We start from the raw sequence: 23,871 nt of genomic DNA, 5'->3' as shown, positions 1-23,871 counted from the left end.
GAGAGTAGGACACTCTTTCTGAGCTTCACAGAATTCTTCCCTGGAAGGACCTCCCTCCACATGCCATTCAGTAGGGATGGGTAGGTTCTCCAAGGAAGCAACATTCTCCCCTGTGGACTCCAGATCCACCTCCGCAGGTGGTCCAGCTGTCTCACGAGGTGGAGATGTCGAGGCAGGGTCCTCCGGCCTCTTGTCCTTCTCCTCTCTGGCAGCCGGCTGGGCCATTGTTCCAGGCTCCAGCGTAAGCAAACTTCCCCTTCGGGCAGTCGCTGACCTTGTGCTGACACAAGTCCAGTCAGGGGGTCCCAGCATCGCAGAGTGAGTCTGGTACTCCACCCTCCTCCAAGCATTGTGCTCCATATCATTCCCTAACAGGCAGTCAACAGGCACGGCAGGGCTTACGGCAACTCGAAGTGGACCTGCAACCCCTCCCCACTCAAAGGGAACCTCAGCCACAGGGTAGTGGCCCAATCTGCCGTCAGCCATTACGGCGGGATGGAGTACGTCTGGGATGACCTGCTCTGGAGACACCAGCTGACTCCTTACCATAGTCATGCTGGCTCCTGTGTCTCTCAGAGCCTCCCCTCTACGGCCATTGATGGTGACCCACTGCTCATACTTAATAGTATTGGAGGGCAGCTGGGTCTTGGGAACCATCTCCTTATCTCCCAGGGACACTAAAGTGACACCCGCCCGCTCCCCTCCATTAACCAAAGGCATCTCCTCCCCGAGCACTACACTAGTGATTCCCGGGGCTTTTCCTCCAGTGGGAGGGGGTGGTCTTTTTGGGCATCTCACATCTCCTTTATAGTGTCCCACACCACCACACTCAAAACAATGAACAACCCTTGGCTGCTGGCTTTGGCCAGGGGTAGGGTTGCGAGGGGGGTTACTCTTGGGGATGAATCCTCTGCCCCTTCCTTGTGAAGTATTTTGTGGCCCTTTTGAGAACTCCCTCTTAGTTTCCCCTCCCTCTTTCTTCTGGGGGGGGGCCCTGTCCTGGCTTCTGGGAATTCCCTCCAGTCCCCTTAGTCGACACCCGGGTACTAACCCAGATGTCCGCCTCCTCAGCAAGCTTCCTGGGGCTGGTCAGCTTGCTGTCCACCAGATGCTGTCTTAGCTCGGGAAGACATTTCTCGAGTAGCTGTTCCTTGAGTATGAGGTCATATAGTCCCTCATAGTCTCCTACTTCGCTGCCTCTTACCCAACCCTCCAGGGCCTTCCTGGAGTAGTCCAAGAAATCTACCCAGTTTTGTGTGCCCAGCTTGTAGCTGCCCCGGAACTTTTGCCTATATTTCTCAGGGGTCAACCCAAACTTCTTGAGCAGCGCTGATTTCATAGCCGGATAGTAGGTCTGTTCACTCTGGTCAAGGGCCAACAAAGTATCCCTGCCAGTGGGGGGCATGTATTTGTATAACCCACCTCCCCAGTGGACTTCCAGAATCCCATGGGCCCTCAGCGAGACCTCGTAGGCGGCTAGCCATTTAGCAATGTCGTCACTGGGTACATAACAAGCCATAATGTCTTTTGGTAGGTACGGTCTAGGTTCCCTGGTGTTGGTTTGGTTATCGCTGCCACCATTCTCTGGTTTGGGGGTACGTAAATTCAGGGCTTGCAAATCCATCTCTTTGATGGTCCGCTCATGCTCCAACCTCTTTTCCTCCCTCACCATGTCCATCCTGGCCAGTTCTATCCTCATCCTCCTCTCCTCCCTCCTGTCTTCTAACTCGGCGTCAGTCAGGCCCCTCTCTGACACACTACTGCCCACTCTAGAAGGTGTTCTAGGACCTGTTACAAGGTTCTCCCCTCCCGCCTGGTACAGTGTTGCGGTCTCCAGGACAGTGTCCTTGTCACTCTCTTCAGGATCTACCTCCTCCCCGGAATGAGCCTCTACCCATGCCCGAATACTGGTCAGCAGCTCAACTTTTCTGGCGCCTTTCTTGAAAAACACCCCCTGCTGCTGACACCATTCTTTCAAATGAGGCACAGTATAATTGTCAAGCTCTTCCACATTTATCTCCATTCTTATTTGAAGTATAAAATGCTACACAGGAGAAATCCACAGAGTGACCTGAGGTCAACCTCCACCCACCGCCAGAAGTCAATTTAGAAAAATCAAAAATGTAAATTAGGAGGGCCGCAGGGAGAAAACTCCAGGTGGGGTCTCGTGGTTGGCACTGCGTTACTAATAAGTAAGTGTAAGTACAAATCCGCTATCCCACCGCTGAAACACCAATTATGTTGGACCTAGATTACCCAAGCCTACATATGGTAGCTTGGCACAGTAGTGGTCTAAAGCTAACTCCAGGCGTTGGCTAAGTACTTACAAGTCTTACCCACAGTAACACAGTAATGAACCACCAAAATAAAGACACAACACCTCTGTTTGGAAAAATACCGTTACCTTTTATAAAAATAATATGACTCTTTGAATTCAAATTATACAGGTTACCACATCAGTTTCACTCAGAAATAAACGTTACACTTTTGTCTTGGGAAAATACATGACGCTCTTCTTGCTGTGGAAAAATTACAGTGAAACACATTCTATTGGCAATGGATACGGTGATGAATGAATAACACTCTTCTGGGATTAGTAATATTCCAAGAGAATTACACTATGCAATATCACTTTACATTAACAATCAATATCATCAACATTTCATGACTTGAACCAGCCCAAATCCCTGGTTACTTCCTTACCAAAGGGTTAAGAACTCCCTCCCCTCCTCTGTACCTTCACACAGAGCAAGGATGCACACTTACAGTCACCTACAGGGCTATAAATGCCTATAGATAGTTCCCCAATGGGCTAGTACTGTCAACGCTCTATTGACAGTTGTTTATCTGTCACACAACCTATAAAACTGAGGTGGGGGTTATAGGGTTACTATCCCCTCAGCTATTATGGCACAATTTAGAGTTTGATCAGCCAACACGTCAGGGCACCTTGTTATAAGTAAGATCGGGTAGTTTGGTTTAACATAAGCCCAAGGGCACAACACCTTCCTGTCTCTCCCCCCACTCTCCTTACTGTCACAGTGGCAGATCCGCCACAGTCCTCCTCTCTTGCCTGACAACCGGCCTCAAAGGGTTTCGCCCAGCTCCCCTGATTGACTCCTCAGCTTGAGCTGGCGCTGGGGCGGTTGGTGTCACACTGAAGGGCTAGTCGTGGGGTCTCTCCCTTTCCTGCTGCTTGGGGCGCTGTTCTTGTGGTGAGTTGCTTGGGGCGCTGTTCTTGTGGTGAGTTGCTTGGGGCGCTGTTCTTGTGGTGCGCTGAGACAGGGACCAGGCGGGGCACTCACGGTGAGGAAGCGCCAAGCAGGCTCCCCCGACGATCGTCTCCCTCGGTGTCTGGGCGTCTCCTGCGCGCTCCGGCTCGTCTGCGCAGCTGCGGGAAGGTAGTGCTCCGGCGGGAAGTCGGCGCTGGTCACCTGACGCGAACGCGTCTCTTCACGGAGGCTGCTCGCAGCTCAGACACGCCTCCCGGAGGCCTCGCCTCCCCCGATCCGCCTCCTCACGGCCAAGGGTAGGACAGCGCGGGCGCGAGGGATTAGTATTCCCGCCCGGCGCTGCACTTCCGCCGCTTTGCCTGCACAGTCTCTCCCCTCACCTGGCACCACGGGGATCACTCTTTGAAGCGGCGACTCGCTCCTCCAGGCTGCCAAAGTTCTCCTGACACGCGCCTTCGTTTCGGCGCGACCAATGACACTGGTCACAACGTGGGGCCCACAGTTCCTCCTACAGACTGGAAGGTGAGCGTTGGCAAGGGGGGAAATCAATAATGATCTTCAATAGAAGTGTCTTGACAGCTTCCACTGGCGCAGAGTAAGAAGGGTCTCCCTTCACATTCAGTTAGCTGTTTTTCTCCGCAATTGATGTATGGGGAGGGATTGGTCAGAGGCTAAAGGGGGAACAACCCTCTGAAGAAACTGTCAGCCTCAGAGACAAACTAGCTGCTCTCAGTGTGTCCACCTCCTCTCACCACTGCCTCACTCCTCCACTCTTGGGTCAGCACAAAATGGCTGCTGGTCACTGGCCTTATATAGGGTGGCCTGAGACCTGCAGAATCCTCTAGTGTATTCTAGAAAGTTTCCTAATGTTAACCTATGGACCTGTCCTCCAGTAGTGTCCGTTATGGCAGTTGGTGGACACCATTTTAGGTCTCTGGAGATCCCTAGATTTTCAAGGGGGCTGACTAGGCCTCACAGGTTATGAGGGAAAACTGGCGTCATCGCCAAGGAACACCTAGCCTCCTGACAGCATTAAAAAACTCCTGATGGACATATGTAAAAATAAAAATAGAAACTCTGGGAGGCTAAGGGGGACAAAAATAAATCATGGTGGTTAGAGTCTTCCCAGAAGCAGACAGGTCTAACACACAGTATGTGGATAAGATTTTCCTCCTCCTGCTTGCAAAAGCGGCATTGAGGTGATGCCTCTTTCCTATACCCCTGGCCAAATTTGTATGCCATCAGCAGGATTAAACCAAAGCGGAATCGCATTAATTGAAGTTTTATGTATACTTTCATAGGAGCTGCCAGATATAACGGAAGAGTTTGCTGGGTGTATAATTTAGAGGCCCAGGGGCCATGAAAGAGCTGGGCGACCCGTTGCTCATCGTGGTCGCTTGATAGAATTTTTGCTTGTTTGGTTAGAAGTTTTGTTTTTGCCGCAATGGGCAACGGGGATGACCATATGTCCTTTGCTTTGAGGGATTCTAAACATGATGTCAGATATTTGTTCCACGATGTTTTGTGGTTGCTGAAGACTAACCATAGACAGCTCTTTAAGGAGTGGGGGCAAGCGTGCTTTGTTTTTAAACAATAGTTAATGAAGCGTGCACTCATTATCCACCTCTGGGAGAAAAACGAAAATTCTTTCCGAATTTGGGCATGGGCAGTTGAGTTTGGCAGCCGAAACACCCTGCGGTAGCAAGATGATTGTGCTCTGTCCAACCAATTATTCATCTTGTCCTTGAATATTATTGCACCAAAGGAGATAGTGGGGAGTAATTTTGCAGCAATCAGTTTTATTAATGGTACTAAGTTTTGAGAGTGCAGAGCACTTTTCGTTCTTATAAAGGCCCCTTCCAGACTACGGGCAACTGCCTGCATTCCGGTAGTATTCACAGAGGGTCTCCGTTTGTGGTCGATCCACACCCCCAAATACTTGTAGGCAGTGACAGTTTCCAATCTTTTCCCTTCGATGAACCACGTGGTCTTTTTGGTTTTACCAGGAGATATTGTCATTGCTTTGGTTTTTGTCATGTTTATCTCAAGCATGTTCGTATTGCAGTACTGGGCGAGGGAGTCGAACAGTCTCTGGAGACCAACCTGGGTTCGGTCTAGCAGAATGGTGTCGTCAGCATATTGAAGAGTTTGGATCTTTCTTGACTCTATTCCTGGAGGGAAAGTATGAGTGCGTGACAACCATTCAGGAAGGTCCGCGAGGTACAGATTGAAAAGCATTGGTGCAAGGGTACACCCTTGCTTTAAACCTCTGGTGGTATAGATTTTATTGGAGGTCGACCAGCTCGATGTAACTCGCACTTTGACCCAGGTGTCAGTATATAAAGCGATTAATGCTTTAAGTAACGCCTGTGGAATGCCCCATCTTGCGAGTTTTTCCCATAATTTTGGCCAACTTACACTATCAAAGGCTTTTCGAAAATCGATAAAACCAAGGTGTAAGGTTTTACCTTTTACGGATAAGGTGGATTCCATCAGATGAGCAATGCATATCAAGTTGTCTTCAATGTGGCAGCCTCTTTGGAAACCAGTTTGAGTGAAGGGAACTAGGTTGTTGGTTTCCGCCCACGTAGTAAGTGCAGTTAGAAGAATGCTGGCATATGCCTTCCCGTCCACGTCTAGGAGAGCTATCATCCGATAGTTATCCGGGTTAGAACGCGATCCTTTCTTATGACAGGGGACAAGAAGCGATCCTTGCCAAGATGCCGGAATGGGGCCGCCCAGTATTCCGACCTCAAAGAGAGGTGTCAGTATCCGGGCCCATTTTCCAGCAGAAGCTTTAAAAACTTGGGTCGGAATTCCATTGGGTCCAGGGGTGCCACCCGAGTGCATTTTCTTTATTATTCCGGTTATGTCGTCCGTTAGTGTATTGACGAGGGTGGTGATTTCGTCCTGGTTGACTGGCTTTCTGACAGATTGCATAAGCTCAGACAGGAGTGTAGGAGGCAGGAAAGACTATGGCGCATTGACTTAACGCCGTCAGGCAGGAAAACGCACAAGCAATGCTTGAAGGTTTATAAAGCAGCTGTTTTGGAGGAGAAGGGAAGGTTCTTTGTTAAAATTTTTGAGTCGATTAAATCCTGCAAATAGCTTTTTAACACTGTTACCTCCCTTATCTCTCCCTCATTTACTGACCCTGTGGAGTCCTCACGGGAGCTCTGCAACAGGCTTTCAGCTTTCTTCTGCACCAAGATTTCAGAGATATATGCTCAGCTAGAAGCCTTAAACCTAAAGAAGAACCTTGATGCCCAGTTGGAACTCCACTCTACGGAAAGTTCTAGCATAAATATGACTTCTAGTTTACTTTCCTTTCCGAGTTTGTCTGTAGAGACCACAGATCTCCTACTAGAAGGAATAAAGTCTGGATCTCCTACTGAAAGTACTAGAAAGAGCAAAAGGTGCCATTTTACCGCATCTTACCACCGTTCTAAATGTAGCCATTTCGAAAGGGCAATATCCCCTGGCCTGGAAGGTGGTAGTAGTTAGGCCTCTTTTGAAAAAGCCTTCTCTTGATCTGTTGGATTTGAAAAGCTATCATCCTATCTCCTTCTTGCCGGTTCCAGCAAAGATTTTAGAATCTTACCTGAATTCTCATCTGAGTGCCTACTTGAGGGACCATCAAATTCTGGATGGCTCTAAACATGGGTTCAGAAGCAGTCATAGTACTGAAACTGCGCTCACTGCAGTGTTCGATAACATCCGTACTCAGGTGGATGCAGGCCATACCACCTTAATAGTTTTACTCGATCTCACCGCAGCCTTTGATGCCTTATCCCCACTGAGATTTGTGGAACGGCTCAGGAAGATAGGTGTCGAGGGCTCGGCTTTAGGGCTTTTTGCCTCTTTCCTCAGTGAGCGGACTCAAACAGTGAAATTGAGAAATTTCTACTCAGATTCTACTCCCCTTCTATGCAATGTGCGTCAGGGCACTTCTCTGAGCCCTACGTTGTTTAATATTTACCTCACCCCGATAGCAAAGGTTGTCAAATCTTTTGGTCTGGAGGTGTTGTCTTATGCGGACGACACGCAGATCATGATGTCCATCACTCATAACATCAGTGACGTTGTTTGCAATTTTAAAAGCTGTATGCAAGTAGTCTCGTCTTGGATAGTGCAAAACTATCTGAAACTGAATGGTGAGAAGACAGAGGTTCTCATTTTTGGTGACAAGGTTGACATCTGGTCTGGAGAGTGGTGGCCTGATGCTCTGGGCACTTGCCCAAGCCCCGTCTCCCAGTGAAATAATTTGGGAGTCTTGGTGGACAATTCTGTTTCCCTGAATCTGCAGAATAGCAGGACGGTGGCTACCTGTTTTGGGCTAATAAGGCTCATAAGGAAGATCTCGACGTTTCTGTCGCTCGAGGCATGCAAACAAGTTGTTGTTGCTCTAATATTATCCAGGCTGGATTATTGTAATGCCCTTTATCTGGGCATAAACATGGGACAGCTGCGGCTCCTGCAGCTGGTGCAAAATGCAGCTGCCAGGTTGGTGTTTGACTTGCCAAAACACAATTCTGTCTCTGCCTCTATTTTTTCTCTGCACTGGCTTCCTAAGGACCTCGGGATCAAGTTTAAAATCCTTTGCTTCACCCATAACTGCATACTATGGTCTTGGCCCTGATGACGTTAAAGCCCTCTTTCACCATTATGTCCCCACTAGGAATCTCAGGTCAGCAAGTAAGCACCCTCTCATTGTTCCTAGGTTTAAAAGGATGAGATGGCGCGGGAGATCCTTCACAATTGCTGCAGCCAAATTATGTAACTTTCTCCCTGATGCAATTTCTGGACAATGCTCTCACACTCTTTTTCGCAAGATGTTAAAGACTTGGTTGTTCCCTTCGAAGTCTGTATGAGCGTGCCTACCTGTCTGCATGTTGCTCTGCAGTTAGCGCCTTGAAGCCCATGGGCTAAGTTAGCACTTTATAAAGGTTAAATTCATTCATTCATTCATGTGGCGTAACAGTTCAGTGTAACCGTTCCTATTCAAATAGGTTCAAGACTAGTGGTACGGCTGATCCCAATCTAGAATGGCACATTGAGCAAAATACGATGAACTGGAATGCAGCCCTCAGTGACTAATGTTGCAGCATTACCTCATCACTTTTTGTGCGACTATATTGAGCACATTTTGTGGCCAGAGTGTTAGAGCAGCTTCACATGTGAGTGTATTTGCTTGGCCTGGAGTACCATGTCTTCTTTGGTGAAATCTGACATCTTCTTAACTTCCACTTTTCTTGTTCTGGTGTGCTTTGGTGGGTTTAGTGACTCTACTCACTGTGGAGCGTGGGCTTGTAGCACTGTTGTCTTCTATATAATGTCAGGTGCATTAAAGGCCCCATAAGTAACGTGGTGTAGGAGGACCCGAGTCTATCTTATGTGGGTGTGGAGTTGGGTAATGTATTGTAATGAATGTGTTTGTGGATTTGCCGATGTTCCATCTTTGTTTCTGTGGTCAGCGTTTTACTATTTAGGGGCGCTGTCACCTATTTGCTTGACAGATAGACATTGTCATTATACTCTGCCAGCTATTTGGCAAAGATGATCTTTGTAATTTCTGTATGGATCTAGACCCTAATTCTTTTCTTTGCTCAGTTGGACCATAATGGGGTCTTTCAGAGACTGGCAGATGCGGGCATCCACCAAAAATAGGCAGATGTCCTGTCCACTAATCTTTCAGTTCCTCTGCCGCATTTAAAGGTGGGGAACTGCTTGGTTTCTGATAAGAGAGTCTACATTGCCTCCATCATTGCAAAACTTTAGAATTCACCAGCCATAAGCAAGTGAGCTGCAATCTCCTGAACTACAAGGAATTCATCAAGGTTGCTTGCTAAAAGATGATGGAGACCCATCTAGTGCTAGCCTTATTGCTTGCTAGAACTCTGACTTCTGAAAGTCTGTGAAAGGCAGAAGACAAAACTCAAAAGAAATACCACTACTTGAGCTAATACTATTTGAGGCTATAGTGTCTCACTAGTGCATAGTTTAAAATAGGAGGTCTGAGACTGAAATCAAAGCTTAACCTTCGTAAGTGCTAGAGTTAAACCCTGTGGACCTATCCCTCTGCTGAGCAGCAGAGAGGTGTGAGGTAGGACCATTGCCAGATATTCGTGAAAGCAGACCCTTCCTTGTATGACTCTTCCACATCTATTGCCTGATGTGGTTCTTGCGGGTGAGGCTGGGAGGCCAAAACCCATCAGTAATCCTTTGCCTGGACTCTTGCTCTGTGAAAGCCTCTTACAGCTCACGGGTTAAGTATAAGGGAGTGTCATAGTGCAGGTCGTGGGATAGCAGCCAGTCAATTTGCATACAGACATCTTGTTAGGAGTCCCTTATGGTACTCAGAGATCCACAAGGGTGTAGCTTAACCATGACATGAGTGATCCACTTACTGGGCAAGATGCAAAGTACTGGCTCTCAGGCTTGGGCCAGCTCATGGTAATGAACCAGTCAAGATCATCTCACTGCTACCTAGATTAAAATATTTACACCTACTCCAAACTCACTAAACCAAGGGATTGAGCGCCAGATGTATGAAGCTCGAATGGGTTCGCAAATGAACTCATTTGAGCATACTGGTATGTATGTAGCAAATTTCAGTGCAAAATAAGGAATCGCAAATTTGCGATCCCTTATTTTGCGATTGCATTTAAGGAATCACAAAATTTGCGATTCCTTAAATGCGATGTATGATGCAAAAAAAATTGCTAATTGTCCCTAAGGAATCGCAAATTACCACCAACTTCAAGTTGGTGGTAATTTGCGAATTTCTTGAAAAATGCCCATTTTTGCATTTTTCAAAGTGCCATGTCATGCACATTCTTACAAATGAATGGGAAATGAATCCATAATTGCGATTAACAATTTGCTAATCGCAATTAAGGAATTTTAAGAAATTGCTAAAAAATAGCGAATTTTTACACACATACCATTTTGCAATTCTCAAATAGCGATTCCATAGAAATCGCTATTTGAGAATCGCAAAAGTGTATCTTGATACATCTGGCCCTATAGCCCATAGCAGAGTTGTCGGCAGATTCGGAAACTGGTGTTGAGCTGAGAAAAACATAGTTTCAGTACTGTGGGTGTGCATGCCAAGCCAATGTAGGGAGAAGGATGGTTCATTGTATCTTTCTTGGGTCACAGCCCTTGTGACTAGGTCTGCAAGGAAAAAATGTGTAGTCCGCTCTCTTTTACTGCCTCATTCCTCACTACCATAAAAGGCTGCAGTGATAACTAACCGTATTGAAACATGTACTTCTCTTTGCCATCAAAATAGGTAAAGCCGATGGAGACTATGCATCAATTCACATTCAGGAAAAAGAAGAAAGAGAAGATGACATAGGAGAATTGAACTCGTTCCAGGACTGCACCGTACTTTATGACTACACGGCCCAGGTAATAATAAAAACTTTAGTCATTTGTAGGCTCACTGCTCTGATTGTCTTCCCTTAAGGCTATTGATAAACAGCAGTACTGGGCAGTCCCTAACAATCAGCCCAGTTTAAAGAGTGGGTCCATCTGAAACTCCACATTTCTTTGTTTGTGATGGCTGGTTGAAGAGATATAGATCCACTTCAAAGTAAAACAACTGCACTTTGCAGGGGGCAACTTGTCATTAGAGCTATCACCGAATTCTTGTGTGTGCCATTTCCTGGGATGGCACAATCTCAAGAATGTCCTCTGTCAGGGTGATTTTTTTTCCCGAGTACACCGTCACAACATGTATCCATAAAACTAAGATGTGCAGATTTGATGCCATAAGTCACAAAAACTCTAATGCACTCTCCAGTAATGAATCGTGTACCCCTTACATAGATCAAGCACGTACCTGTAAAGCACTACTGGTCGCCCAGTAAAAATATAACTAATCCTATCCCATGGCACCTCGTATCATCATCGCACGCACCTGTTAATGCAAGACACTCCAGCATGTTGGCATTCAATAAAACAGCAAAATGAAGGATAATAAATTGGTTAGTACAGTGTGTCCGAGCCTTAAAAGACTGCCTGCAAAATGTCCATGAATTGTATTTATTTGCTGCTCAAAAGCATTTCTGTCAATTAATTGGTATAAGCATGTTCCTAGTGCCTATCTCTATGTTGAACTACTATCATGTAGGAAGGAGTTAGCTGTTTGCTAGAAGCATGTCTCTGTAGAACCAAAAACAACACAGCCCAGACTTCAACCAAGCAAGGAGGCCAAGTTGATGGACATCAGACCCCCATGTCTGCAAACGATGATGGCCTTTTGCACTTTAACAGCAGGGACAACAAATACACTTTGATACTCCCTACAGTCGCTATTGGGAATCTGAGCCTGTCAGCACATTGTTGAAAACCGAAATAGCATGCAGTGTGTGAATGAGGATGCCACAGGACTCTAGAAGACCACATTGGCCAAATACTCAAATTTGTCAGGTAGATCTATCAGTGAAATAAGTAACTTTTTAGTAGAACTAGAAAATAAAGTGGAGGCATCCACAAAATGAATGTATGAGGATTGAACTAGAGAGTAAACCACTGATCACACACACGCACACTCTGCAAATACCTTGGAACATTACCATGTTATAGTTGTTGTGTTTACACAACTTCATTGTAACTGCTGTTATTTCTTGTTCACTTATGTTTAGTTTCTACAACAGTTGTTACAGAAGCGTACACCGAAAAGGCTTTTGGTTTAAAATAATTATTTTAGGAATCAAAGTATGCTGTCCATGAAACTTGTTATAATTTGCTTTGAGGTTCACAAGGAGAGTTAAACCTCAATCTCAACAATTCAAACTCTCTGTCCACCCATTGTCAAGGTGACATCTTCCTCATGACTTCCACACAGTTCTCCTGCCCAATGGTCAACTCCACTATTTACCCACATGGAGTTACTGTCACTGCCCTTTTCCTCACATCTCTTTCCCAGTAACCCATCATGAAAGCATCTGCTTCGTTATCTCTATTAATTAGGAATGCCCTTCTTCAGCATTCAGTCATTAGAGTTATTTCTCAATGGACTCCACGTTGCCTTTGTTTTCTCTTACACCTATATACCATCATTCGTTAAAAGACAAATCGCAATATTGGGCCACCCACATCACTTGCCATATCTTAACTCAAAGCACATTCACTTCCTCAAGTAGTGAGAGTTACAAACCCATAAAGAGTGTTCCCCCTAAGCCCTCACATCAGTTTGCGATCTTGCTCAGTCCTCCTATTTGAACATCCCCTATTAATGCCTCCTTATCCCATCAAGTATACCTCAACATTCAAACCAATAATTGCTTACATCTTAACTCTTCTTTCTATCCCTCCTCCCTTCATTTATAACCCCATATTCAATAAACACCTCTACACCCCATCAATGCTTTGATGCCTACCATAAATCTTAAACTTACCTCTATTTTTCATTGATCCACCCTTTGATTTAACCACTTACTTCCTACTTAATCAACTTTTTCAAATGTTTAATTTTCCCCTTATTCCCTAGTGCCTAACACACCTAATACGAAATTGCTAGAGCTTTTCCATTACTCAGAGTTCCTTCTGTTGACAAGAGCAACTTGCTTTCTCTTTTTCTTTACAATCTATTCCAAGAGCCTTAAGATGATGTTATGTTATGTTAATTCCACTTGTAGCGCGCGTGGATACTCATGAGTATCCCGGCGCGAAGCCTGAGAGGGTGTACAAGAGGAGATTAGCAAACAAAAAGGTAAGTCTTAACTTTCTTTTTGAATGTGGCGGGGTTCTGAATGGACCGCAGGGAGAGGGGGAGGGCATTCCAGATTGCGCTGGCCTTCACAGTGAGGGAGCTGTTACCCATCCTCTGAAGCCTAAAGCGAGGCACCCAGGCGAGGCATTGGGTCGCAGATCAAAGAGCACGAGCCGGGAAGTAAAAGGAAAAACGCTTCTGAAGATAGAGGGGACCAAGGCCATGGAGGGCACGGTGGGCCAACACTAGAGATTTGAACCTGATCCTATCGGAAACAGGAAGCCAATGAAGAGAGCGTAATTGAAGGGTCACGCTATTCCTTGCCGAAATACCCAATAGCAATCTAGCGGCCGTGTTTTGGACTACCTGGCGTTTTTTAAGCAGATATCCAGGGGACCCAACAAAGAGGGCGTTGGCGTAGTCCAGGCGAGAGAGGATCAGAGCGCAGGTGACAGTTTCTCTAGCCGCCTGAGGAAGAAGCAGGAAAAAAGTCCGCAGAGACTTAATGAGACCAAAGCAACAGCCAGCCAGTTTCTTAATGTGAGCGGAAAAGGAGAGGCTCTCATCGAACCAGTCTCCCAGGTTTTTTGTCGGCTGTCCCGATACCTGGAGCTGGGAGTTAGGGGGCCGCAGCTGCTCACGGAAGTCAGAGGGAAATCTGCCAAACAGTAGAATTTCGGATTTTTGTTCATTACACTTCAGCTGCGCATCAGCCAGCCATTTAAAGATGGAAACTAGACACTGTTGAGCTGCTGAGGCGGAGCTGGAGGTCTTATCCCAGGTGAACAGCAGCTGCGTTTCATCGGCATAGGCCATCACCTTAGCCCCAAGATCCTCTGCCAGGTATAACAGAGGCGTAACATGATTGTTAAAGAGGAGCGGGCTGAGGGAAGATCCCTGAGCGACTCCAGTGGTGACCATCAGGGGAGAAGAGAAGAGGAAAAAGGGGGGAGCCAAATCTGTTCTACCCGCTCCTCCAAAAAGGACCTAAGCCAACTCCAGGCTGCTCCCAAAACCCCAACCTCAGCCAATCGGGCCAAAAGAAGAGCATGGGGGACTGTGTCGAACGCGGCCGAGAGGTCAAGTAATATCAATGCAGCCCTCCGGCCCGCATCCAGACACTCCCAAATAGCCTCCACCACCTCCACTAAGACAGTCTCAGTGCTTTGGGAGGCACGAAACCCTGATTGTGCTGGGTGCAGGAGTCCCTCTGTCTCCACATACTCTGTGATCACCTTTATCTGGCTTACCAACTATGCTTCTACGAGCAATCTGTGCCCCCCATGCATTTCTTTGAACTGATTACCACCACAACCACTTCTAGTATAGACTCGCCTTTGACTCTTGACTAGACCTGCCAGGGGACTACAACATGCCCTTTTGACAAAGTTTCACCTAGGCAAAGCTGGCTCTGCCCTCTTCTGGTTCTACTTTGATTCTATACTGTGCTACTCCTACACCTCTGCTACAGTAAATCACAAAATTAGACTCCTCCTTTTCGGGTTACGCATCAGCTCAGGTTGCCAGTGACTCCAACATCTTCATCTCATTAACCTACCTGTACCTAGTACACTCACTTTGTCATGGGCAGCCTCACACCATATTGCACTTGAGGGCACTGTAAAGTTTGATGTTTAAATTAGCTTAAAGATTTAAAGATATTACTCATCAACCATCTAATTTCACTCCCACATTTTTGGAATCCATTTCACCATTTTGGTATTCCATTTGAATGTGAGGAGTAATTCTCCTCCCTTATTAACATCTACCCATCTTACTGCATCTTCAAATTAAATTATTTTGTCAGGACACTTGTTCTTACATCATGTGTTTCTTCTAAAAGTGCCTACAACCTACTTAGAATAGAATAGAATAAAATAGAAGTAGCATTTATAAAGCGCATGGCTACCCATGAGCATCCCAGCGCTAAAGATTACAAGAAGCTTCTAAAACTTATCTGGGGAAAAGCCACGTTTTCAACATCTTGCGAAAGTTCAGATGGTTAGTTTCCTTCCGCAGCTGAAGCGGGAGGGAGTTCCAAAGCTTGGTGGCATTATAAGAGAAAAGCCGACCTCCACTTCTTGCTCTTTTAATCCTTGGTACACGGGCCAAGTGCAATTCATCCGATCCTAAAGGCCTGTTAGCTTGATATAGTTTAGCTACGGAGGAGATGATCTTAGGTCCTTTCCCACTAAGCTACTTGTGAGTGATACAAAGTGCTTTGCAGTGGACTCTTTCCCGATTGGGCAGCCAATGCAGAGTTTCTATGGCAGGTTTGGCTGACTGTCGGTAGGGAATTCCCAAAAGGGTTCTTGCTGCACAGTTCTGGATCATTTGAAGTTTAGAGCGCACTGCCTCTGGGGCCCCTAGGTAAAGTACATTACTAAAGTCCAGGCGTGATAAAATAAGCGCCTGGACTACACGCTTGTTTGCTTGAAATGGAAGCAAAGGTAGTACTTTACGAAGCATTCTAAGCATGCTAAAACAAGCAGCAACTACTTTCCTGGTTTGAACTTTGAGAGTGAGATCTGTGTCCAGCCAGAACCCCAAGCTTTTTATGTGTGGTTTAGGAGTGGGTGCTAATCCCATTGCAGTCGTCCGCATCTCAATTGGTCTAAATAGTGCCGGATTACCAAGTGAGCATATCGAAATGTAAAGTTAATACAGTACAACCTTTCCCACAGCATGAGGAGAAGGTTGACTTAACCCATATTTAACAATTACCAGGAGCAGGAAAGATGAATAGCCTTATTTAGGCTTGGTGAGGCGCCCCCTTTCCACTAGGTAAGCGGAGGCCATGACTTCTGCCTCCAAGGCGCGTGGCCATCTGCCCCGTCTAGAGATCCCTGCCTGCTCAGATAACACTTTTTGTTCAGAAAGTACAAAATCCAAAACTGGCAGTTTTTTTTTTCCTGCACAAAATCTAAACGATCCGACACGGATAAAGCTGTGTCCCTGCACCTGGGTCCATTTAATATTTCCCTTGCTGCAGGGCAGGGAAAATGAGTGATGTAGTCTCGGCCTCAATAGTGTGGTAGACCATCATGGTGCCCAGCGGTCCTGTGGCCTATGGACTGCTGGATAAATGGGGTTACTGTCGCAGAGCCAGCGGAGGCTCCACGGACGGTAACCCAGCGATTAACCTGGCTCTTAATATAGCGGGGTGCATATGTGTTTGCTAGGGCAGGAGGACACCAAATATGGTGCAAGGGCAGCTCCTCCGTTTGAGCGGAGGAGCATCACTCCAGAAAAATTACCCTCAAAGATGATAAAATAAAATGACCATTCTATTTTTCATCCTCCCCTCATGAATAGAGCGTCAGGATGGGTTCAGGGTTGCTGCTTGATGACAGCAGCGGGGAGGAGGGTGGGCTGTTTGTGCACTTTTCAAAGTGCACATGTCCCTCTGGATGACCGTCTGGTGAGGGCAGCCAAACATTTGCAATTTGAAACCTTTAACCCAACTGTCTAAGGACAGTGGGGCAGATTTACAATTACTGGCGCATCCCTGCAGATCGGCAGGGATGCGCCAGTAATTGTGCGCCGCAGCTCCGCCAGCCTTGATGCGCCGCATTTACAATGCGGCGCACCAAGGGGCAAAAATGGCACAGATGCGCCACGCATCTGTGCCAAAAGCGGCGCATTGCTGGAGTTGCGTCGCAAGCGCGACGCAGCTCCAGCAATGATCAGGGGGGCCCTATGTGCACAATGCTGTATCAATCCATACGCATGCTTCAAGCAGGCGCAAGGTTTTGACGCAGCATGGGCCCAAAAGTGACTGAGTGAAATCTTGTAGGGAGGCGTTCCTGCACTGGAACGCCTCCCCCTGCGAAGGTACACCTCTTCTGGCGCAGGGCTTTACAACGTGACACATCTGGGAGATGCGTCACGTTGTAAATACCCCGCACCATGGCACATCTTTTGCATGGCGCAAGGGGCTTGTAAATCTGCCCCAGTGGGTTTAAGTGGGTAAGTGCAGGCCTCCAGGGCACTGGGGAACGCTGAGTGAGGCTGCTTCCTCCAATCAGGGCACTGCTGTCACAGCATGAGAGCAGCACCAGGATGGGTGACCGCACTGCAGCGTCTAGTTCCTCAAACGAGGTCCAGAGCAGAGGATGTTGGTTCGGGTAAGTTTGATTTTTAATATTATTTGCGCACGCGCCCCTCCCCCCCACCCCCCTCCACCTTTCCCTGTAGATACCAGCTGCCACTGAGCATGGGTAAGGAGAATATGGCCTGCTGCTGCTCTCTTCACTTGCGGTGGCAGACAAACAGGCCACCTTGCGCCATTCCGCACATACATTGGCATGTGTGTGAGTGATATCTAGCATAGATTTTGAAATAAAAGGATACCCTTCTACTACAAATCATATGCTTAGACAAACTTTAAAACCTTTCTCATATTGGATGTGCGCTGTACAGTGCAGCACAGGTGCTAAGTGTGACATGTTAGGTGAAATAAATACATTTCCTCTGCTTGAAGCCTGTCTCAAGGAGGTGTTATATTATGCCACAAATCCTGGTCTGACTATCTTTGTAGGGTCGTAGCATTGCAATGGTCATGCACCATCAGCATATGTGGCCTAGCGGCTCAAGCTGTTGTCTCTGGATCCAGGAGATAGAGTTGAATCCTGCACTCAGCGCGACGCTCAACATTGTGTGTTCGTGGCAAATCCTTTAATCTCCCTATGCATAAATGTGTACAAAATATATTTGTTTCAATCCCCACTTAATGTATAAGATCTTATAGATCGTCTCACCACTCCTCGTGTAATGTACAGCGCTCCATTGCTTCACAGCTAGGTCTATCCTATATAAATACCAATACATACATTAGAATGAATACCACGGAATGCCCCCTGGCGGAAAGTAGCATAAGATGCTATTTGTGCTGCTTTAAGAACAACTTTCCAGTGCAATAGAGGTATATTAGATTGCGGCTTAGAAGATGGGAGTCTTTTTAGGAAGTTTTCCAACTTTCAGTTCAGACCTTGCAAACCAACCTCCAAATGCGCATCCTCTGTTTCATCGGAACGTGGGCGGCAGAGAGCATTTTTTGCACTCTGCCTTGAATAACTTCAAACTAAGGCTCCCAGTTTTCCATGTTGCTGACTTTTATAGAAAACACACAGACAAATAACAATTTCTCTGCCTGTATTTAATGTTATAAGTGGATTAAAACGAAAAATATGTCTTGTTTGACTGATTCTCAAAGCTGCCAGTCATGAGTTCTAGACAAATATCTTATGATAATTTAGCGAGTTTAAAAAGGAGCGTCAGATGTGCATATGTATGTTCTGCACTGCTCAGATTTTCAGAAGAAAAACCCACAAGGCGTTCATGTATTGGTGTACCTTTCCAAGTTACATATATGCAGCAATATACTACTTGCAGCTTTATTTTTCACAAACCCCACAATAACAAACATATGCCTATGAAAGCTATTGGCTTTGGCAATGATTTGTAGCCATGCTACGTGGATGCTTTGCAGTGTAAGTAAAACTAATGTAAGAAAGCACTGTGACGTAGCGGGGGCTAATGTCTTTTTTGGTTTAAATGCATTAGCGCTGGGTTCATCATAGTCTTTTTTAATTATTATTATTTTTAGTCATGCTGCACAGCAGCCACACTGCTATACAGCATGGCTATAAATCACTGCCAATACCTCTCATAGGCAAGAAATGTCGGCTTTGCTAATCCTTGTTATTTCTCAACACATCCCAGCTGTGCCACTTAGCAAATCACTGTGGGGCATATGTATGAAGCCCATCTCCCGTTCGTAAACGGGCCGATTCTCAGAATCGGCCCGTTTGCGAACGGGAAAAAGCCTTTTGGGATGTATTATCCCAAAATGCCCTTGCAAAATAGGGAGTCGCAAAATTGCCGATTCCTTATTTTGCGAATGCAGTTAAGGATTTGCGATTCCTTAAATGTGATGTAAAAAGCACCCAAGTTGTGCGATTTCTCCTTAAGAAATCGCAAATTACTACCAATTTCAAGTTAGTAGTAAATTGCAATTTCTTTGAAAAATTCACTTTTTTGCATTTTTAAAAGTGCCAAGCAGCGCACATACATGCCCTTAGGGCACGTGTGCCACATGTGCACACATGCACATTTCAGGGGGCAATAGGGTGTCCTTTTGAGACCCTGGCACCCTTGAAATTGCATTCTCAATTTGCGATTCTCTAATTGAGAATCGCAAATTGAGAATGTCTTCCCATTCATTCCTATCGGCCTCTAGGCCCATAGGATTGAATGGGGAGGTGTTCCTTAATTGCGAATCACAATTTGTGATTCACAATTAAGGAATATGTAGGATTCGCAAAATTATTTGCAAATTTCACATACATAGTGTTTTGCAATTCTCAAAAAGCGATTCTTTAAAAATCGCTATTTGAGAATCGCAATTGTATCCTTTGATACAAATGCCCCTGTATCTTCAGATGAATGAAAAAATATGACATTTGGCAAAACAAATTCCCATCGCATAGAGAAAAGAATTGTGTCAATGTCTTAGTGAAAATACATTTGAAAGCAATTAACATCTGTTATCACAATTACAGCACATAACATCTGTTGTCACAATAAATATCTATTTCAAAGGAGGAAAGGCCTTCTTTGAAGTGCATGTGGCACAATAATAAATAGCTACCAATGCCAGGCGTTTCAACAAGGAGGACAGGGAAGAAGAAAAAATTAAAGTAGAACCTGAAGAACAGCAAGATCAGCAGAAGGACAGCAATCAAACTGACGCAATCAGTACTTAGTCCATGCAGCAGCCAGCAGAAGAGGAAGTGAAGCCAGTGCATGCTGGCTAATTGGAAGGCATTTATTATGAGTGACAATGAAGCCAACTAATGTTAAGCAATGGGTGGGCTGCAAGCCATTTCTTGTATACAATGTCTCTTGCAAGCAAGAGCACATGCAGTGCATGCGCTGTCACCAGTGTTAAATTTGATCTGGTAGTTGCCAGTGTGAGCCACCAGCACTCTTTTGGCGGGATCAGCACTTATTTTCCAGCACCAGATATTTGCTGAGTACAAGAGAGGGGAAAAAACACTGATGGGAAAGACAGAGGAAGAGAAAGACGACAAACGAAGAAAGCAGAAATGTGGAAGAGCAAGGAAGAGTCACAGGGAGTGTCAGGTAGCGCATTAAGGAGTACCAGACTTGTAATTTGGTGCACCAAAGTTTAATTGTATCAGTTGCTTGCTTCTGAGCAAAGCTTCGGGCACCGGCACTCTTTGAGTACGGGCTGTGGCAGACGAGACCTAAAAAGGGATAAACATCAATAAATACAGACTGTTATGCCAAAAAAAGTAAATACTATACAACAAGAGCCTCTACAGGCCATCATGCATTTGTTCAAAACCGTAAAGTCCTTAATATGCAGTTTTAGTGAATAGTCTCCACCTGGTTAAAGAAACGAAAGACACTCACTGCCATGAGGGCATTGCCCATTGTCTATTTCAAAAGTGGTTTACCGTTGCAGTTACTACTGAACACGGCCTCTAAATGTTTATATTGCTCCTCAGTTCTTGATACAGAATCCCCCAATCTCACGCTGAAAGAAGCTAGCTTCTTACCGCAAATCACAATCTATTTTCAGGGCATTAACTATCAGTTTGTTATTCTCACAGTAGATGAATAAGTCAGAGAGCTGAGGCTGGACCCCAGTCGGGGTCTTTTCTAATGTGACTAAATTCTCACAATAAAGCAGGATGTTAAGGTGTCTCTGCAGGACAATGATTTATGAAGGTCCACTATTTATAGGGCCACAATGAGGGGCCCGCACTAAGCCCGCTCTTTAGCTTATTTAAGGTATCAATTTTATCAGTAAATTGCACTTCCTTATATAAATGAATCTTTGTCTTTGTGTGAGAGCTTCAACCAAGCACAGCATTGAATGTGGCATATCAGCTCTCCATTTGACGCACAAGATTGACGCACAAGCAGTGGCGTAACGAAACTCGAGGGGGCCCCCCTGCAGGGTACGTGAAGGGGCCCTCTCCATACTCAATCTAGAGCTCCCCAGCAGAAGTGCGGTGCTGACGGGACCCCCTGGATGGTGAGGGCCCCCCGCACCGCGGGGGCTGCAGGGGCCTGTGTTACGCCCCTGCACACAAGCAGCGCTGAGCGGTGAACGATGCGCAGGAGGCAACGAAGCAAGCAAACAAGTTCCACAATCATTGATGCCCGCGACTCAGACTGATCATAAATCGAGTATTGACAGGAAAGGGAGATACACTGTGGTTTTGCATCAATTTAAGCTGTTGGAGGAGGATGCCATAGTTAAGCTGCAATGTTGTTCCGACATGTCATAGTTTTGGGGATACGCCCTCAATTATCATTTATCTTCCTCACCATCTAGAAAATGTCCCAAAGAGTCCTATATTTCTACCCCAACAACCTCCAGGGGCTTTGCCACTCTCCGCCAACACCCTCTAAATTACATTCCTTTGCATCCAATGCCCAGACACGTGGCAGGAATAATGAATGGAACCTGTCTTGTATTTCCATCTTTGACAGTTTTCAAGGGTTTTCACTGCCACAAATACTAAAACGAAACCCAGTGGACACAGAAATACTTCACATGTTCAAGGTGCACATTTGCCCTCATTTTTTTAACTAGTATTATTTCTCATTCTTCTTAGCTCTTATCTTACTAAGTCATTATTAAGGAATGTTACATAAATGTTTTTTATAGCTCATATCAAATGCTGTTCCCATTTTTCAGGGTCCAGATGAGCTGAGCATCAGCGCAGGAGATGTCGTGAACGTGGTGTCCGAAGGAGAAGACGGCTGGTGGATGGTGGAACGGAATGGAGAGCAAGGATTTGTGCCTGGGTCTTACCTGGAAAGAATATGAAGAGATGATGATTTTCTGTTTTATTAATGAGTCCCGGAGCAAATAGTCAATCAAGACCTGTGTAGCCGACCACTTAAGGCTCTTCACCATTTCCGAATAATGTCACAACACTCCCAAGATCATTGGAGCAATTACATCCAGGTTTAGGGGCTCTGTGACCCACAAAATGAAACCGCAGCCTCATCCTAACAACATCTGAGAAATGTAGGCAATTAGTGAGAAGGGTTTGTTAAAAACGCCATAATATAAGACCTCTGATTGGAATGACAAACACATAGGCAGGCATTAGCAGCTATCTCCAATGAGATAGGAAGCAAGGGAGATGGCGTGTCGAGAGCAACTTTTATGTGATAAGTGCACCCAAGAAAGAACCTTGATATTAACAACCTTATCAGGAGACTCATTTATTTACACATTTCTGGTGAAAGATGAGCTGGATGATGCTCAAGGTTCCCTTGCGGTCAGACAAACAACATCGCCCTGGACCCTTTCAAGGCGGAATATATCGTTTGCTCAAGTCCATCACAAACTTCAGAAGTTCTTTGGGAGGAAGGGAGGCAGCCCCGTTTTGATCGCACCAGAACGTTTATGCCACTTCCGAATCCCAAAATCAGAAAGTAATAATTCAGAGGTTGAAAATACTGTGATGTTCCGGTGTAACATCTCTGTGTATCTTAATAGGATTGTCCTCCTACATTTTTCACTCCCCCAAAAATCTCCTTCAGTGACATTTCATTACCATTTTAAAGAGAACATTATTTTATAAGTGATTAAGTGGGCATTATGAATACAATAGTGCACAGGCAACATTGTATTTATTTAGTATTTTAAAGTAAAAAGCAAGAACTCCCTGCAAAAATATAACTCTAGGAGAGCTTTTGAATCTTGGAATGAGTTTGCAATATTGTAAGATTTTCTGCTTTAGCAGATTCTAAACTTCATAAAGGGATACGTTTGTACATATGGTAAAATCATAATGCACCAGAACAAATTGCAATGTGTGCAATCAAGCTTGGAAATAGATGCATACAAATCCAAATATGAATAAAATATTTTAAAATGCTAACTTAAAGTGCAAAATGGTCACCTTTAAAGGTTTTAGAAATATGACAAAGAAAAACTTTTCTTTGACTTCTTTTCAAGAAATGGAAAAATATGCTGAATGTGTTATTTTCTTGAGACAGTAAAACTCTGTTATTCCCATGTTTGTGGTCTGTGGGAATTGATGATGTAAAACACCTAAGCACGCTGTTGAATTAAATTGAGAAGCAAAAACCACATATTTTATCAAGTCCAATGCACAGTGTAATATTTTCATATTTGACACTTCCTCAGGACTGCGGTACTCGCGATGGCGTTCCGACCACCGCCAGCACTGCTGTCCACCCTTAGTATTCTGAGTGTGGCAGTTGGACCGCCACAAGACCTCCGGCTGCACCAGGATCAAGGATCCCACTGCACCGGTGGTCTGCAACCGGCCTCAATATGCTGGCAGTGACAATGCCGGCACCACCGAGCATATTACAAATTGGCTTTCCACCGCACATTTCATGTCAGTGACCCCGCCATGAAAAGGTTAGCTGGGAGGCAACAAAGGGGGCCCAAAATAGCCCTCCTGCCACTTCTGGGACTGGGGGGCTCATGTTGTGTGCATACGTGGGGGCACATGTTGTGTATGTTAAGAATATCCGTATTAGGTATGGAAAGGGTACCATGATGCCATAGTAATCACTATGCAGCAGCAAGCACAAGTATGTCAAGATCACATGCAATGGGTTAAGATTGGTACGATTATGCCAGGGATTTTCAAAATGTTGCCTAGAAAGTTCACTAAGTCATGGGTTGGCCACACTTTTACAGGGGAAACCATTTTTTTGTAAAAATACTCACTGTGGTGCTGTCTCCACTAATACCCGGGATAGCCAGAATGTCAACAAAGTCGCACACATCAAATCACGGAAAGCTAGATGCCCCCAAAATGTGTTTATGTTATAGAGAGGTAGGCTGGAACACACCATCCATATACATCTCCAATGGCCATCTCCTCT

General features: G+C 45.5%; 1 protein-coding gene across 2 annotated transcripts in view; it reads left to right on the top strand.

The window, feature by feature from the left end:
- Positions 1–22,895, top strand: part of PSTPIP1 (proline-serine-threonine phosphatase interacting protein 1) — a 527,591-nt gene extending 504,696 nt beyond the window's left edge. For both annotated transcript variants that reach the window (XM_086959166.1, XM_086959165.1), the window contains 2 exons: positions 10,528–10,646; positions 21,692–22,895. In XM_086959166.1, coding sequence (XP_086815292.1) covers positions 10,528–10,646; positions 21,692–21,823 — 251 coding nt within the window. In that variant the 3' untranslated portion in view covers positions 21,824–22,895. The remainder of the gene's footprint in view (positions 1–10,527; positions 10,647–21,691) is intronic.
- The last annotated feature ends 976 nt before the right edge of the window (positions 22,896–23,871 follow it).

This window comes from Lissotriton vulgaris, chromosome 2_2, assembly GCF_964263255.1.
Source record: "Lissotriton vulgaris chromosome 2_2, aLisVul1.2, whole genome shotgun sequence".
Classification (NCBI taxonomy): Eukaryota; Metazoa; Chordata; class Amphibia; order Caudata; family Salamandridae; genus Lissotriton; species Lissotriton vulgaris.
Note: the sequence above shows the minus strand (reverse complement) of the source record. Positions and strands in the feature narration are given on the sequence as shown.